The sequence below is a fragment of the Zeus faber genome, assembly GCF_960531495.2.
Source record: "Zeus faber genome assembly, chromosome: 18".
NCBI lineage: Eukaryota > Metazoa > Chordata > Actinopteri > Zeiformes > Zeidae > Zeus > Zeus faber.
Window position 1 is genome coordinate 7742045 of NC_137210.1, and position 16694 is coordinate 7758738.

The window sequence follows — 16694 nt, forward strand, 5'->3', positions numbered from 1 at the left end:
TGTTATTTTGCATAACTTGGCTTAAGGGACCATGATATTAGTTCACTCAGACACATAGTTGCCAAGAGAGACCAAAATCTCTGGTTTGTAAATAAGACTGAATTATTATGATTTTTTTTTCAAGGTAACAAGTGAGAAAAACCTGTCAGAACGCTTAGTGCCGTAGCAGGGAAATTATTGACAAAAGTTCACTAATCTATTCTTATAGTGCAGATGTAGTGCACCTCCAAAGCTTTTTTTTTTGATTAGAAGTAAAAGATGGTCTGAATTTTGTATTTATTTTTTATTATTTTCCTTCCTTTCGGGGATAAGAAAAATCGGTCAATAGTTTTTTTTTTTGTGTGTGTTGTAATATTATACGTAAAGAAAAAAATCAGAACTTCGTCAAAAAAACCTTTTGATGGTATTAGGAGAAAAACAACTGTCTCTGTTTTTTTTTTTTTTAATTTGTACTCGTTTTAGGATGATAAATGAAACAGGTCTGAACTTTACGTTTTTTTTTAATATATATTTTTTACTTAAGAATATTAAAAAAAATAGATATATATATCAGAACTTTTGATTTTTATTTTTTAAGGCTGTAATGAACAGATTGTAGGAACTTTTTTATTTAATTATATATATTTATATATTATTTTACTTGGGGGGGGGGGGGGGTATGATATGTGATATATGATATATGATGTATGATATATATAAAATCTCTCTGAACTGTTTAAACTGGCCTTTCTTTCATGTTTAACGTTATTATTTCTCTATTCCCAACCCCTACAAATAAGCCGGGCGTCTTTCTTCTGGTCCTCGGTGCGCGCGTTGCGTGAGCTGCGCACGCAGGCGGCCCGTGTTTTTCAGACGTCTCGCGCTGGCTGCCGGGATCGTGTGGATATGTCCGCCATGTTTTCCACGGCGCGGAGAGCGGACCCGCCGAGAAAAACAGCCATGATAGCAGGTTAAACCCGAGCCAAAATGGCCTTTCGTACGGAATTCCGAGCGAGTGAAAACCCATGAATCCTACTCTGGTGGAAGCAGCCGCGTCCCCCCTGGATTTACGCCGATTTCTCGATCGCGTTCTGGCGGGATTCGACATTTCCTCCGCGTTCCGTGTGATTTACTATCGGCGCAAACAATGAGTAAATTATCGTTCCGAGCCCGAGCGCTAGACGCCGCCAAACCTCTCCCGGTTTACCGCAGCAGAGACCTCCCGGACCTCAACGACTGCGTCTCCATCAACCGGGCCGTCCCGCAGATGCCGACCGGGATGGAGAAAGAGGAGGAATTGGTGAGTTTATAACCGTAAAACAAAGATAATCGGGACGTTGGTCCGCTGGCTATGTAGGACCGCGGTATTCACGTAGGCTCTCTACGCAGGGACTTGGGCGTATCTCGCCTGCTGAGTCCGAGCGGGCCCCTCGGAGTTACGCCGGGGGCGTAGGCGGCTTCGTGGTTTCGGTCCCTTGCGTAGCGGCGCTCGGACCGGGGCGCCTTCCGCCGCCCTTACGGTGGTTTATTGGCGTAGTTCTCTTGGCGACTGGCGACGCAAGCCGCGCCGGAGCGGCAGGCGTGCTCCGGCGCGCTAGCGGGCTCCGCGATAGAGCTGACGCTAGTTAGCAGCTAGCCGGCTAGCTGTAGATGTCAGCCTCAAATCAATGTTACTTTTCCGTCTGCCCAACCTATTGGCCATGTCAATTGAAGGCGTACACTCCGATATTCAATCCGTTGCGAGGCAATTCCCTCTGCTTTATTCATCATGTGATGAAGGATATGGTTATTTATGTATTTGTTCGCATGGACAGGTCCATGTTTACAGCGCAATCTGACCACACACAACCACCACAAGTCCAAGACTATTACTTCTAGTACAATACTATTACAATATATTGCAATAGTATTCTAATAACAATGCAATAACATAGACTTTGGATACTGTAGACGTTGTAATAATGTTGTAATATAATCGCTGTAATCTATACCCATATTTATACCCACAGCCAATAGTAGCAAAGATACTGCTACTTAGCCCCTGCCATATTATTTTAATAGATCTTGGACATAGAACACATTTAGTATACTCTCTTTATTTTGGTAAAACTTCATTTGCTTTTGTGCTTTTTCTAGACTGATAAATATCTTATGCTAATAGTCTGTGCAATAATGCACCAACCCATACCAAGACCAATGCCTGTAAATGTAAACGCTTGAACAGATTGTGATTCATACACAGATCTTTTGAAGGTACTCTGTTTAAACGCATTACTACGCACAACTAATAATGACATGTTTTTCTTTTTAAATAAACGGCGATTTAATGAAAATTCCCAGTACCCATAATAATATAGCAGCGGTAGTAGGAGAGTAAAACTAGTATAAACAGACACGGTGACAGAACTCTTGAGGTCAACTTCTCTTGTCCTCGTCACGCTCCCACTTTTTTACTTGATGGAAAATGAATTCCCGCACAACGTTTATGCAGGAATATCTCAGTTGTTACCCGGGGTTTCATCATGCAGCGGTGAATGCAGTTGTGTGTTTCGGGGCCTCGGGAGCATTGTAGTAGGAGTCCTCAGCCCTGAACGCTGGTGCGTGTGGTCCTCAGGAGCATCACCTGCAGAGGGCCATCTCGGCCCAGCAGGTGTTTCGGGAGAAGAAGGAGAACATGGTGATCCCCGTGCCCGAGGCGGAGAGCAACATCACCTACTACGACCGCCTCTACAAGGGGGAGCTCAAGGTCCCCAAGCAGCTCATCCACATACAGCGTGAGTAGCCGCGTTGGTGTGTTGTGATGCGCCGTTTTATTTTGGTGCCTAAAATGAAAGCTGTGGCCCACAGTTCGCCAACGATCATCACAACATCTGACATGTTTGACGGCATTGTGTTGCACGCGCTTTTTACAATGGCATAATCCCACGGCGATCAAACGGCCACGGCCATTAAAAACGCAACTGATTATTATCATGGCCTGTAAAATCCATGCTCGACTTGCAAACGACTCGCTCGCTCGGGAGTCACTCGGGCGAAAGAGCGGGTGAGTGAGTGGTCTCACAAACTGAAAGTAATTACTGAGGACTAAAGTCCAAGGAAATAGACCGTTGCATTTGGCATGAAAACATGTATATTGGATGCGACTGATTTATTCTTTCATTCCACCAAAATGAATCATTTTGACAGAATGACGTGATTCCTGTGAGACTTGCATTCACGACTCAGAGCGGAATCGACTCTTCTGACTCCTTCACCGTTTGACCACCGACTGACTCAAACGAACAGTAAATGAAACGACAAATTTTTCCTGGTGACTCGTCAGCAACCATATCTCAAAGAATCAAACCTTTCATCGCTATGAATAGTCCTCATTCACCTGGAACTGATGAATAAGTGAAGCCTTGCAGTTTTGATCTTTGAACACAAGAGATGGTTTCCATTCTTTTATTTATTTTTTTATTTTTTTCAAGTGGACTTGTTGGTAGGAAAACAGTGCCTTAGATGGCCAACTAGTTCAATGTGATGGACCTCAGTTTTTCAGAGTCTTGAACCTGAAACTTTGAGTATGTAGGTTGCGCTGTATATCAAAATGGTCTGAATGTCCCAATGATTATCATGATATTATATTCCATATCGCCCAGCGCTAGTGTTAATGGCTTGCTAAGCTCTTGGGTATTTCAGTAGTTAGAGCCCTCATCGCCAACATTTTCACACATGGCGGTTGCATTTCCTGTGTAGATGAAAAGGCTGTATGCTTCTGCGGCCTTTCATGATATCCAAAATCAAATCGAAGGGGGACATTTTTATTTATTTATTTATTTTTTAAATCTATGTAGGCAAGCTTCATACAATACAGTTTCCCCTGTGCACATCAAGCAGAATCGCAAGAAAGCATTCCTGCTTCCGCACAATCAAGAAAAGGTGCACCGTTTAAAAATAGAGGCATGTGTGCCCTGGCTGCTTTTAACGAAACCAACGTTTGTCCCCAAACACTGGCTGTCATGCAACCAAAACTAAAAACAAAGCAGTTATGAAATGATCAGAGAAATAATCTTGAGATCACCGCAGCAATGTTATTGGCAGCAATTATTAAACCTCCATTGTTTTCATTTCCTCCGTTCCTCCTAAATCGGCGTTATTACTGATGCAGCCCGCGGAGAGTCTCTAAACGAATTTCACATTTTCTCTGAGTTTTCCACTGGATTGTGCATGGCCAGAGATACTGTGCATTGTAGCGAGGAGGTAGGAGCGGCGGCCTTGGAAAAACCTCATTATAAGACTTGGAACGCCGAGGCAGCGGTCTTTTCTTAAACACAAAAAAAAACACTCCACGCTCTGTCACCAAAGCACATTGTCGACGTTCAGTGTGTTTTCAGAAGGGCCGTTCACAGGCACAGACTGGAAATCAAATGTATTTATTAGGTAGTTAAAACGTACTCGAGCTAAAAAGCGCTGGCACCTGGGGAAATGTATGCTTTCATACCTCAGCCTTTGTAGATGAGAGGACGATGTCAGTACTGTACCGACAAGCAAATTCTACCAATTCCAATGCCGGGCACTAAATTCGCTATTCAATCATGTTAAGTGTCTAATTGTGTAGGTCTTTCCCCCCCTTTCCCACTCAAAGCTTTGGGCTTGGATAACGAACAGCCCGACTACGACATGGACTCTGAAGACGAGACGCTCCTCAACCGGCTTAATCGCAAGATGGAGCTCAAACCTCTCCAGTTTGAGATCATGGTGGACAGACTGGAGAAGGCCAGCGCCAACCAGGTACGCCAACCAGTGCCCTTTATTGGGCTCTGCCCGCTGTATTCGGGAAACGGGAACGAAGCTTGAATTTCAGATTTTGTTTCTCTTCCTCCACTGCATACCATGATCACTATAGTGTTCCTCTCATTAGATTGGGATCGTTATGATTGGAGTGGTGAGATGTGAAGGTGTATATCGCAGTGTTGCTGCACTTGACATGGTTCACACGGAATGGTTTTCCTGTTCCAACTGATGTGGAGCAATGGACATTGCAGCTATCTTACACTATGGTTCTTCCAACTCTCTTAGTTTCCTAACCCTTTATGCCGAGTTCAAACTCAGACAGATTCTGGCCTGATTTCCCGCTCGCCGACAGGTTTTTGGAGATCTCTGAGTAAAGCCACAGATCTGAGGCAAATCTTCGTGAGTGAGTGATGAGCATGTGGTGTGAACTAGTCACAACGCGATCTGACTGCTCGCCTATGGCTCGCTGACGCCGGCGAGATATCAAGCAGGTTTAATATCTGCTCGTGTCTGGGTCAAGTCTGGAGTGACGCAATGAGCTGCAGCCAATGAGAACAGACAGTGTGTGTGGGAGGGGGTCGAGAAGGAGCAATGGGACTGCAGCCAAAAACACACATACCTATTTTACTTTTCTTCGCTAGGTTTTTAATATATTTCTCATTTAAATTCTGCTTCTGTTCGGTTTTTACACTGAAAAAGAATCATAAAAAATAAACAACCCTTTCCTGCGCATGGTATTGCTTCATTTCCGGTGTCACTTCTCTTGTGTGTTTTCGTGACACCTTCGTCAGTTACTCCTCCTGGTGAATGATCTTGTCACGTGTGAGCCCCTGTCACCGATCAGTCATGTAGTGTGAAACCACAACACTGCAAGATTCCCCATCACAGGACAGAAAGTTGTGTAGTGTGAACAGTACTGCGATCTGACCACTTTGAAAGCCATGTAGTGTGTCCATGGCATTAGTTCCATTCAGAATAACGCCGCTTTATCACTTTGAGTTGGTGTCTAAAACCTCGTGTGCTCGCTTTGCTCACCCTTCTCCCTTTCCGACGGTATAGACAATGTACGGGCTAATGATGCACTCGCCAACGATGTTGTCCCCGCGATCGGCACACCACAACAGTGTGTTAATTTTAAGTCTCCTCATGGAATGAAACAAGTGCGTATGCAACAAAACTGTGCGTAATAGTTTCACTTTCTCTGTGACTCTCTTTCCGATCAACCCCTCTCCATGCGTTATGCGCAGAAAATAATCTTAAAGAGTCTACGAATCGAACCCATCCCCACACTGTTTTTCGTTGTTTTATTTGGAGGAAAGGGGCTCTGCTCTCCATGTTGTTCTCCGCCATCGGAGCGCACGGAAAGCCATGTTCGCGGACGATTCACAAATATATAAAAATATGTTTATGATTCCCCTTATTTATAATTCCTCATTGAAATGTCATCCCTGTGCATTTTGTAAGCTATCTGTTTTATCCTGTTATTGTAATGCACAGACCGGGGAGGGGGGGAAGACTGCTCAATTCTCAGTCGGCTGACGGGTTTCGGACTAATGATTCTTTCAGGGGTCAGCCCGAGTAACCTCACTGAATGGTTTACTATTGAGAAACTCATCACACTTCTGCAGCTTCTCACTGTGCTTAAATGCAGTCCAAGGAGAAAACGAGTAAAACTTAGAACAAATAGAAGACTTAAAATCAACTTTTTCAAAACGGGAAACTCGCTTCAGTTACACCCACCCTTCCTTGTATTTTTTCAAAATTTTTTAAATAAAGGTAATATCCTGTTTTATTTAAAACTTCTTATTAGGCTCAGTGTGATCATGCAAAATTCCAATCACCGATTGCTGGGGGGCAGCGATCGGCGATATACAATTTTATCGGGACACGTGCGTGCGGTGGGGTTCATTCGTGCGTGCACATAGAACGTAATGTAATGTGGCAAATGCAGTCTCCCCCTTCCAGAAGTGCAGGATTTATTATTTACAAGTAAATTATTTATACAAAAACATCCAGTTTTTACTAAATGGTAAAAACGCAATGGGGATGCACAGGTTTTTTTGGAACAGTACGGAACGGGACAGTCCCTTAACTCAGTTGTGTTTGTAAAAAATAAAAATAATTCATACATGTAGGAAACAAACCAAAATAAATTGATTTAAATAAAGAGACAGGCACAGAAGCCAGTGCCCACCACTGTCTGGAGGAGAAATTAAAAAAAACAAAAAAAAACTCTATTCCGATTCTCTGAGTTAGGCTTAGGTTTTTAGTTAGTTTGGAAACAAAATAAATCTAAATCTTTCTCAATGAGATCATATAATATATTGCTATATTGTAATCATAAGAATATTTTTTTTAACTGTTAATGGGTATATGGGTAAAGAGGTAGCGGATTGTCTGGGCACCTGCAATGTGCGCACAGCGGCTCCGCTGTGCTGCTTTGTTTTCCTGGAGCGGCAGAATGCCGAGAACCGGAGCTGTGGGTCCTCTTTGTTTTGTTTGTTTTTGTTTTTTTGAGCACCTGCCCATCAAAGTCTCTGTACAGGACTGTAGAGGGAAAGTGAGACCCAATCATTAGTGGTTACTCGACAGTTCTGAGCGGAGAGGAGGAGAGCCTTCTCCCTCTCTCTCCCCCTCCAGTTTCAGAGCAGCGTAAACTGCATTTACATCATTTCAATGCTTGGATTTTTCCTGGCGGATTGGGGAAAAAAAAAAACCCAATAAGTCTGTCATTATTTTCAATCGAGATCGCAGTCGATCGCCGATAGACGGTTTAATTGTAAATCTGCCCGAACCTATTACAAGAGCGTAAGGTTGGCTACAGCAAGTTGCCATTAAAAGCGGTGCAACTTCCTGTCTGTCTCTGTCTAGTCTCTTACGCTGGTGTTAGGAGAGCCAAAAAAGCTGATTTGTGGGAATGCCAAAAGGTCTATAAAGCACCCATACAGTGGGCCTTTTTTTTCCCCTTGGGTCCAATGTATAAAGACTGTCCGACTATTTATAAATGATGGGAACCAACATTTTACAAGGCCTGGGTTGGAAAAATGGTGAACCTATGCCTTAACCATTTTATTCAGGCTTGTCACCTGTCACAGCCTCCCACTGGAGATTCTCACGCCCTGTGTTTTTAGACTAGAAAACTGTTTAGAGATCCATGTCGCCTTTTCCGCTGCCAGAACCCATTCTGTATCAGCCAATACAGCCCGATCCATTACTTTTAATGGACTGTATCGGCTTGTATAGTTAGTTCAGTGTCATTTGAACGTAATGAGTTCCATGTAAGGCCCTCGATTTCTGTCAGTTATGTAATAGTTTTCTTTAATTTCATAACTTGTCTTTTGCGATTGGAATTGTATGTTGATGTTGAGATATATAATGATATTCTGCTGTACTGATGCCATACAGGTACTCGTCACTTAACGACTGAGTTCTGTTGCTACAACCAGGTTGTTAAGTGAGTTGGTCGATAAGCGAGGACTCCTGTTATTTCACAGTAACGGGGCTTGGCCATTGCGAATGCTAGTGTAGTGAATACTGACAGACTGCGGGAAAGAAACTTAGAACGGTGATGATATGTATATGGTGTGTGTCTATATAGTATATAAAGGGTGATGCACGATGAGTTGCTTGATGCTGAGACGTTCTGGTATTGTACACAGTGTACAATACAGACTGGTCAGAGAGCTGGTCGTCAGTCTGAACGGTTGTTAAACAGGTAGGTCCTTAAGTGAGAAGTACCTGCATTTAATATTTGACAAAATCCAACATCATAGTACGTGCACCCCTCGTCTTTATCAATTTCCTTTTCTCCGATATATGACTTCCGTCTCAGCCACCACTGTCTGTGATTTCTCACTCTCTCTCTATCGCTCTCTCCCCGCCATGCATTGTTTCCAGCTGGTCTCTCTGCCGGAGGCTAAGCTGCTGCTGAACGAGGACGACTACCTCCTCAAGTCCGTGTACGACTACTGGTTGCGGAAGAGGAAGAACTGCAGGGGGCCGTCGCTCATCCCGCAGATCAAGCAGGAGAAGAGGGACGGCTCCACCAACAACGACGCCTACGTGGCCTTCAGGCGCCGTATGGAGAAAATGCAGACCAGGAAGGTCGGTCGCGTTAAATACAAATAAGATCGTTTTCTGAACTCACACTTGTTGAAATCAGCTATCGCTTTAGTACACAGACGTCGGTAGTATAAGCTTGTTGTCCTTTACCTTTACCTTTGGTACAGATTAGAACATACTGAATGTATGCATCCCCCCCTTTCCTCTGTCAATTTTGTCTCAGAACCGTAAAAACGACGAAGCGTCTTACGAGAAGATGCTGAAACTGCGGCGGGAATTCAGCCGGACAGTCACCATCCTGGAGATGATCAAGAGGAGGGAGAAGTCCAAGCGGGAGCTGCTCCACCTAACCTTGGAGGTGGTGGAAAAGAGGTTGGTATTATATCCTGTATGTGTGCAGTGTACTGTCCGGTACACAGGATGGTTAGGGCATCTCTGCGTCACGTTATGTTAATTGTTTGATTTAGGAAGAACAATTTGATGCAAGTAGTCATGAATTCAGTAATTTTTTTTGCAGATACCAGATGAGTGACTTCACCGGGGAGGTCCTCAGCGAGGTTACGGTTCCCCTGGCCGAGAAGCCTGTCTACACGGCTCCGGTGAGCCTGGCCAACGGCACCCGTCACAAGGCAGAGATCAAAATTAAGGTATGTGGGAGGGAGAGCATCAGAGTGTTCTCTGGCCCCGGCGTTGATGTTCTCCAGCAGTTCCTGACTTCTCCCCCCCCCCCCCCCCCTCGTTCTCCAGACGCACAAGTCAGGGCTTCCGCACCCTTACCAGGTCTCCATGAAGGACGACGAGCTGCCCTTCGATTTTGTCAGGCCAAAGAAGAAGTACACCAAAAGGGACAAGCTGAATCCGCCGCGTCGGCCGGGCCGCCCCCCCAGCCAGTACACCGTCAACAAGGCGGACATCAAGCAGTACGACTTCCACAGCTCGGGAGAGGAGGATTACCCTGTGCCGCCGGTCAGAATTATGTACTGCTCTGTAACCATCACAGTGGGGAATCTTTTTGTAATCGCTCACATTGTTTGCTTTCACTCTATCACGTTATGGTTGCCACAATAGTACAAGGCATCAAAGCTCTGTCCCACTGGTCCATGAGCTACCAACGCCACCCTGGTCGTCTGTTAGTCCTCGAATGTAACTGCAAACCACGATAGCGCTGGGTGCGTAGCCGTAATGACCTATTGTGTGCGCCGGTGGTAAACTTGTTTGTGTCCTTTGCCCGCAGTCTCCGCCGTCTGAGCCGGACGAGGAGAACGACCCTGACGGAGCGTTTGCCTTCAGAAGGAAAGCTGGATGCCAGTATCTCTCTGTGAGTGCCCCAATTAAACCTAGCCCAACAGGACTTTCCACTAAACGCTTCACATATTTCTGTCCAAAAGACGGAGCCATGCCAGATGGGTTTATGTAGCACCACAGAAGCCAACAATTGCTAATTCCTTTTTTTTTTTTTTTTTTTTTTTCTTCCCTCCCTTCCTGATTTGGCCTCCCAATGAAGGGGAAGGGGGGGTCTGGATGATGTTTTTGGACCCAGTAGTTTTGAGTGAGAAATTTGGGTCAATCCGACCGAACTCCAGCAGGCACTGCCGAGATCTGTGGTTTGACGCCAAATGTCGGTGTCCCGCAGGTCGTGAGGCACAGCGGCTTTTTTTGGCTAAAATTCCCAGACAATCACCTAAGCACTGCTGGCGTCTTGTCGAGACCTTTTTAGTACATTCTGTCGGTCAAACATGGTAACTATCCGTGTTTTACAAAGCCGCTCGTTAAATTTTCTCTCTTGGTTTTTTCAGCAGATGCTTAAAAGATGTTTTCGCTTGAGCTGCAGCAACACTAGAACCACATAATTTCCCTTATTATTGTTGCTATTTAATTTGGGTTTAATAAAGCAAAAATGCCTCGTTTTTTCATTATTAACGGCCAAATTAACCCCCAAATATGTCCAGTTTTCGAGAGTATTTACTTCAGCCGACTGCTGCGATTGCCCCTTTGACAAATGATTGATGAATTTTCCTATAAGGTGATTCAAATACTATCAATTATAGGTCAATATTTTACCACGAATGCATGAGGAAAGCATGAGATACCGACTTTAAAAAAAAAAAATTATAAATGTAAAATGTTTGAGCCACAGAGCCTTCAAGTTATCCATTAACTGTGGACCCGTCTTTTCTGTATTTTGTCCCGCCTTGACTTGTTCCAGCCCCGGGTGGAGCAGAGCGAGGGCGTCCTGTGGGAGCACCCAGAGCTTGCCGGCATGGACGCCCTCCGCCACCGCCACTCCCTCACTGCGCTGTCGGTGCCGCGGCGCTCCGTGGGACTGGCCCGTCGCCGGATGGGCCGAGGCGGCAGGTGGGCCTTTGTGCTTTGACTTAGTATCTTGTTTTTTGTTTCTAAGTTGTTTATGTTATTCAGCTCAGCTTTCTCACTCCCTACTCCTGAGTCAATTAAATATTAGCTCACGACGAACAAGTTGTTTCAGTCTTGTATTACTGATGAAAAATAATGTCATTGGTGATAAGTTAAAGATGGTGTGCTGTGATATTTGGATTCATCATTTCTGTTGGAGACACGCAACATGGGTGCTAAAAAAAAAAAAAAAAACCCCTCCGCTCCAGTTCTCTGAGTTAGGTTTACATTTTTCATTTTCCATACAAGTAAGAAACGAAGGAAATAAAATAAATCAAAATCTTTCTCTATAAGATTACATAAAATATTGCTATATTATAATAACACGATTTGCATATAGAGTGGCATGCACGTCCCGTTGTATATGCAAATCTTGCGGGTGCAGAGGGTTCCCGAGCACCTGCCCCCCATGAACCCCATGGTGCTGTTTTTTTGTGTTTTTTTTTTTTGTGTTTTTTTTTTTAAGCGTGATGGACATCGAGGTAGCAGGTTGTCTGAAACAAAATGCCGTGCAGCAGAGCTGGGTGACCATGTGCCTTTTTCTTTCTTTTGAGCACCTGCCCCTCTTAGAGTCTCTGCACGGGACTGTAGAGGTGCGATGTGAGATCTGATCACCAGTGGTTACTCGACAGCTCTGTGCAGAGCGGGGGAGAGCCTCTGTCCCCTCTCTCCCTCTCCAGTTTCAGAACACAGTCAACTGCACTTACACCGTTTCAATGCTCTAATCTTTCCTGGTGGATGGAAAAGAATAAGTCAAGGTCAATAGCGATCGATCGCCAGTATACAATTAAATTGTAAATCAGCCCAAGCCTAATGGGTTAATGGGCCTTTGTAAGTTTATGTACCCTTTTATCCTAAGTTTATCCTGCTATCAAACTGGTGTCTGTGGATTTTTTTCTTGATATACGTACCTGTCCAATTTATAAAAGCCAAAGGAGTTCCTCTTGTTACTTTTTTATTTACTGAAGAAGGCCAACTTTTACCATAACTTTATAACTCTATAACTAAAAGAGTCTGAGGTCTTGGAGAATGTTTGACTCTGAACGTGTCCTCTCTCCGCCAGGGTGATCCTGGACCGGGCGTCCTCCGACATGGACGCCGTGTTGCAGCAGCTGGACCCAGATGCTCTGGCGGCCTCCCGGCCCGCCAACCCGGGCACTTCCCCCCCGCCGCTGCCGCGCTCCGCCGCCAGTCCCACCTCCTCCCTGGCGGACATCCTCAGCAACATCCAGGCTCTCCGCTGGCGCTGCTTCCGGCCGCGGCCCCCCCACGACCAGGGTGGCGGGGACGGGCGTGCGGGGAGACCCTCAGCCGACTGCAGGCTGGCCATGGCGCGCCTGGCGGCTGGCATGAAGGGCAGTTTAGGTAAGAGTTCTTGAATTGCAGTTATTCCCAACTCCTCCAGGCCGATCCCCTAGGTTGAATAATGATTATCCAGTAAGTAGCCTGTCACGCAACCTGACAAGGTTTTTCAGTGTTTACGTTTTGTACCTTTGTCTTTCTGACTGCTGGGTCTGATCAAACAATGAATCCCTGGATAAGAGTTAAAAACTACACAGATGGGTCAATGTTGCCACCATATTGAAACAGGCAAAACTGGCCAGTAAAAAATACAAGTAAATGGAGCTGTGCTTTTTCTGGATAAAAAGGACTATAACGTTAACATTTTCATAACTGATTTTAATGATTCATTTTTATATTCACGGGTTTGTGATCTACATGGAGTAGAAAAAACTTGTAAATGTCCTACTCCACGACCGTTCCAATATGGCGGCTTGCCAATTATAATAATTAATAACAACAACAACAACAAAAAGAGCTCTGTTATTGGCTCAAAACATGTCTAAATTGAATGTGTGCCATTCTCTCATTTCTTGCTATATTTGAGCTGAAATTGTATATTAAAATTGGTCTGTTTTTTTTGGTTTTTTTTACACATAGGAGCGTAAAATATATACCTATATTTGATCATCTATCCTTGGTGGGCACATTTCCCTGATCATGATTAACGCCATTTAAAACCAAATCAACATCCACCTCACCTGGCCCGGCCCCTCTTACTACTATGTGAAACAGCTTTTAAGAAAACCACTGACTGATCACCCTGTCCTCTGACCAGCAGGGGGCATCACAGAGGAGCAGTACCACACCCACCAGCAGCAGCTGGCGCAGATGCAAAAACAACAGTTGGCGCAACTACAGCAACAGGCCGCCGCGCCACCTGCCAAGCTTCCCACGCCGCTAGAGCGCCACCCCACACCGGTAACACACACACACACACACATTCAAAGTTTAATGTGAACTCCAGCCAGCTCAGAGCTTTAAAGGAATACTCCAATTTAGGGAGGAATTCGCTTTTTGTCTATCTTGCCCATATTCGGACTAGAAGTTCAACACAAATTTTATCCCTGTGGGTCCAATACAGAGATGGCAACAGGCTGCATGCTAACTGTGTTAGCTCAGTGCATGGCTGCAGGTGGAAGTGCCTAGCTCCTGTGAAATTGGGGAAATACAGCTTCTAGCAGAGATACATTTCTCTGACATTTTGACAAGGAAATGAAACATAATCCCGGTGTTTTTAAATGCAGCTACATTCTGAACTATTTTTGACTCGGAGTAAAAGACCCCAAAAACCTGAGGATTGCTTTAAGCACTTTTTGAAATAACAAATGGGTCAATGACATGACGCTCTTTTTCTAAGTGTTTGTGTCCGACTCAGTTGCACTGTTTCCCATACATAGATTTTTTTTCCCATACATAGATATTGATTTTTTTTATTTTTAGTTTTTGTTCTTTTACTTTTACCAAAGTGGGTAAAATCTTAATTCATTGTAGAGCTGTGCATTGCATTGCTTCGCTTCGCTTCGCTCTGCGCTCACCCGCTCTCTCTATCGCTCTCACAAACACATTGTATGGAAAGCCCTGGATTTCTTAAAAGCCCTGGATCCAGAAAAGCCCCGCTCATCTTTTTATTTTATTTTATTTTTCTTTATACAAAAATAAGAATAGTAAAAAATATCCTGGATCTATTCATCTGCCATGCCGATCATATATTAAAGCTTGCATGATCAGACACAAGTAAAGTACATTCAATTTGGAACCACTTAGATTTTTTTTTTTATTTTGGGAGCTTTGGGGCTTAAAATTCTAAAAATATCAGGCGCTGAAACTATCATTTAGACAGTGCAGAGGCCTGCAGGGCTATATTTACAGGTGTACCACTTTACATATTAACAAATTATGTCAAACATCTAAGAAACTAGGTTTACAACTTAAGAGACATATGTGAATAAACAAATACATTATTTATTTATTTTTATTTCTTATTTAAACAAGATCAAAAACAATTATTGCATGCATCTCTAATTTTTTTATAAAAACATTCTTTTACTCCCCTTTAAAAAGACAAATTTGTCATTTACCCAAGTAGGCTCTGCCTCCTCATGTTGAGGTTACTACTGGGTCTCTGAGTGTTCTCCCTTCGTTCCGCCTCAGGTCCCAGTCGCCCCTAACTCCAAGTCCAAGACACTGGACTCGGCTCGCGCCCAGTTTGCCGCATCTGCCGTGATCAGTGCGCCACCCCAGAGCCACGTCAACAACGAGAACAAGCCTCGCAAGACCAGCGTCAATGGCGTCCTCCACCCTTCAGGTCAGCTCTGGCTGCGTTATTTACATCTATGTCCCGCTGGTTCAGTCTGGTACTGACTCCGCCATGTCTGCTCGCTTCCGCAGGGAGCTCCAGGCCACCTCACTCCTCCACCAGCGGCCCCCGCGGCGGAGGTGGCATTGGGGGCCCCGGGACGGTGTCTTCCTCCACCTCTGCTAGCCCTCTGCTCCTTGCCCACTCCACATCTTCTTCCTCTTCTTCCTCCTCCTCCTCCTCCTCCTCTTCCTCCTCCTCGTCCACTTCCTCCTCTCCCCAGTCTCTGCCCAACCACCGGGGCCATGTCAGCGCCATCTCCCCCGCCCACAGTCACCACGGCGCCCGGCCCTCGGCCCCCTCGCCGTCCGCCTTAAAGCTGGCCACTGTGGCTTCTACCCTGGACCGCGTGCCCAAGGTGACGCCCGCCAGCGCCGTGGGCACCCTGGTAAGGTACGTACAATAGCAGATACCATCTATATTCATAGCATGTACATTTTGCTGATATAATTGTGATTACCTCATGCATGTCCTCCCTAACTGTACCGCCATGTTGTTTCTGAGATGAGGAAAAGTGAGAAATTCTGATTAATTTAACCTTACTCAAGTTAATCAACTTTTCACACTGACCTACGGGCATATTGTAGTGCAATGGTAACATTAGTTAGAAAAGACTGGAGAAGTTGTCTCATTAAATTGCGTAGAATTCTTGCGTATTTTTCCCAACTTTTCTCGTCCTTTGCGTTGCTGTTTACTTTTATACTTTTACACATTGTGAGAGTATAACGTTGTGTGTCCACTGGGGGGCAGCGTCACATTTAGTGAACCACAATGTACAGAAAACACAGAACAAATAGGTTTTTATTTGTCTTTTTTTCCAACTTTATTTGAAAACTTTAGAACTCAAAAATATGGATGTGCAAATAGAAATCCGTGTTCCAACCTCATCTCAAGCCGAGTCTCGTAGGTTTTGAACCCGACAGGAAGTTGGAACATTCAACCAATTGGTGTGTTTGAGGCGCCGCAGAGACGTTAACGTGTCAAAGAAGCATGAGTCAGGCTTGAGTCGTTGAAACCATTTTGTTGGCTATAAACGAATCCCTTGAGTCTCCATCTCCCTGTATATTGACTGTGTTGTTGTTGTGTCTACCGCAGGGAGAACCATGAGCCTGAGAGACTCTTGAACGGGATTTCGGAGACCACAGTGGCGATGGAGGTCACATAGCTGCGCCCTCCCGCCCGCCACGCCCCATCCCGTTTCCTCCCCCCCCCGTCTCCTCCTGCTCCCTCCCTCCCTCCTTCCCTGCCTCCCTCCCTCCTTCCCTGCCTCCCAGCCTCCGCTCTTGACCGGTGAATGTGACGTCTGGACATTTCTTCCTTCTTCCCAGGAGGAGGAAACGCAAAGCCCCCTAGGGGCCCCCGCCTGGGGCCCGGTAGGGGAGGGGAGGAGGGGGCTTCAATTCAAGGACCTATACAGAATCGAGCATATCAAAATATTTTAACCAATTTGTCAATATTATAAGTGTACATTTTGTAAATTGGGAATATCACTACCTTGTAAGATAGTATATTTGTATCATTAGTATATGTATGTTTTTTTTTTTTTTTTGTTTTTTTTTTTCTTTTCTTTTCGTTACTTGAATCCGAGCAAAATTTGTCGTCATGCTTTTGCACTTGAGGAAAAAAAAAATGCAAATTAAATAGTACACACACAGAAATGCAAACCGTTAGTTTGGGGATCGTCGTGTTTCCCATATCACTCAGATTCACTATTTATTTTTCAATGTTTACATTTTGTACTTCACAGAAAACAAACGGGCAGAGT

The 16694-nt window shown here is 44.8% G+C and overlaps 1 protein-coding gene across 1 annotated transcript; it reads left to right on the forward strand.

The window, feature by feature from the left end:
- Positions 1–923: 923 nt before the first annotated feature.
- epc2 (enhancer of polycomb homolog 2) lies at positions 924–16094 on the forward strand (the record flags this gene model as incomplete). The annotated part of the gene is made up of 14 exons (XM_080019274.1): positions 924–1279; positions 2594–2753; positions 4607–4752; positions 8653–8859; positions 9041–9189; positions 9335–9464; positions 9565–9783; positions 10052–10135; positions 11024–11172; positions 12293–12594; positions 13352–13491; positions 14725–14878; positions 14962–15322; positions 16025–16094. The coding sequence occupies exons 1-14, from the start codon at positions 1127–1129 to the stop codon at positions 16092–16094; spliced, it is 2424 nt and encodes an 807-aa protein (XP_079875400.1). The 5' UTR covers positions 924–1126.
- Positions 16095–16694: the final 600 nt, after the last annotated feature.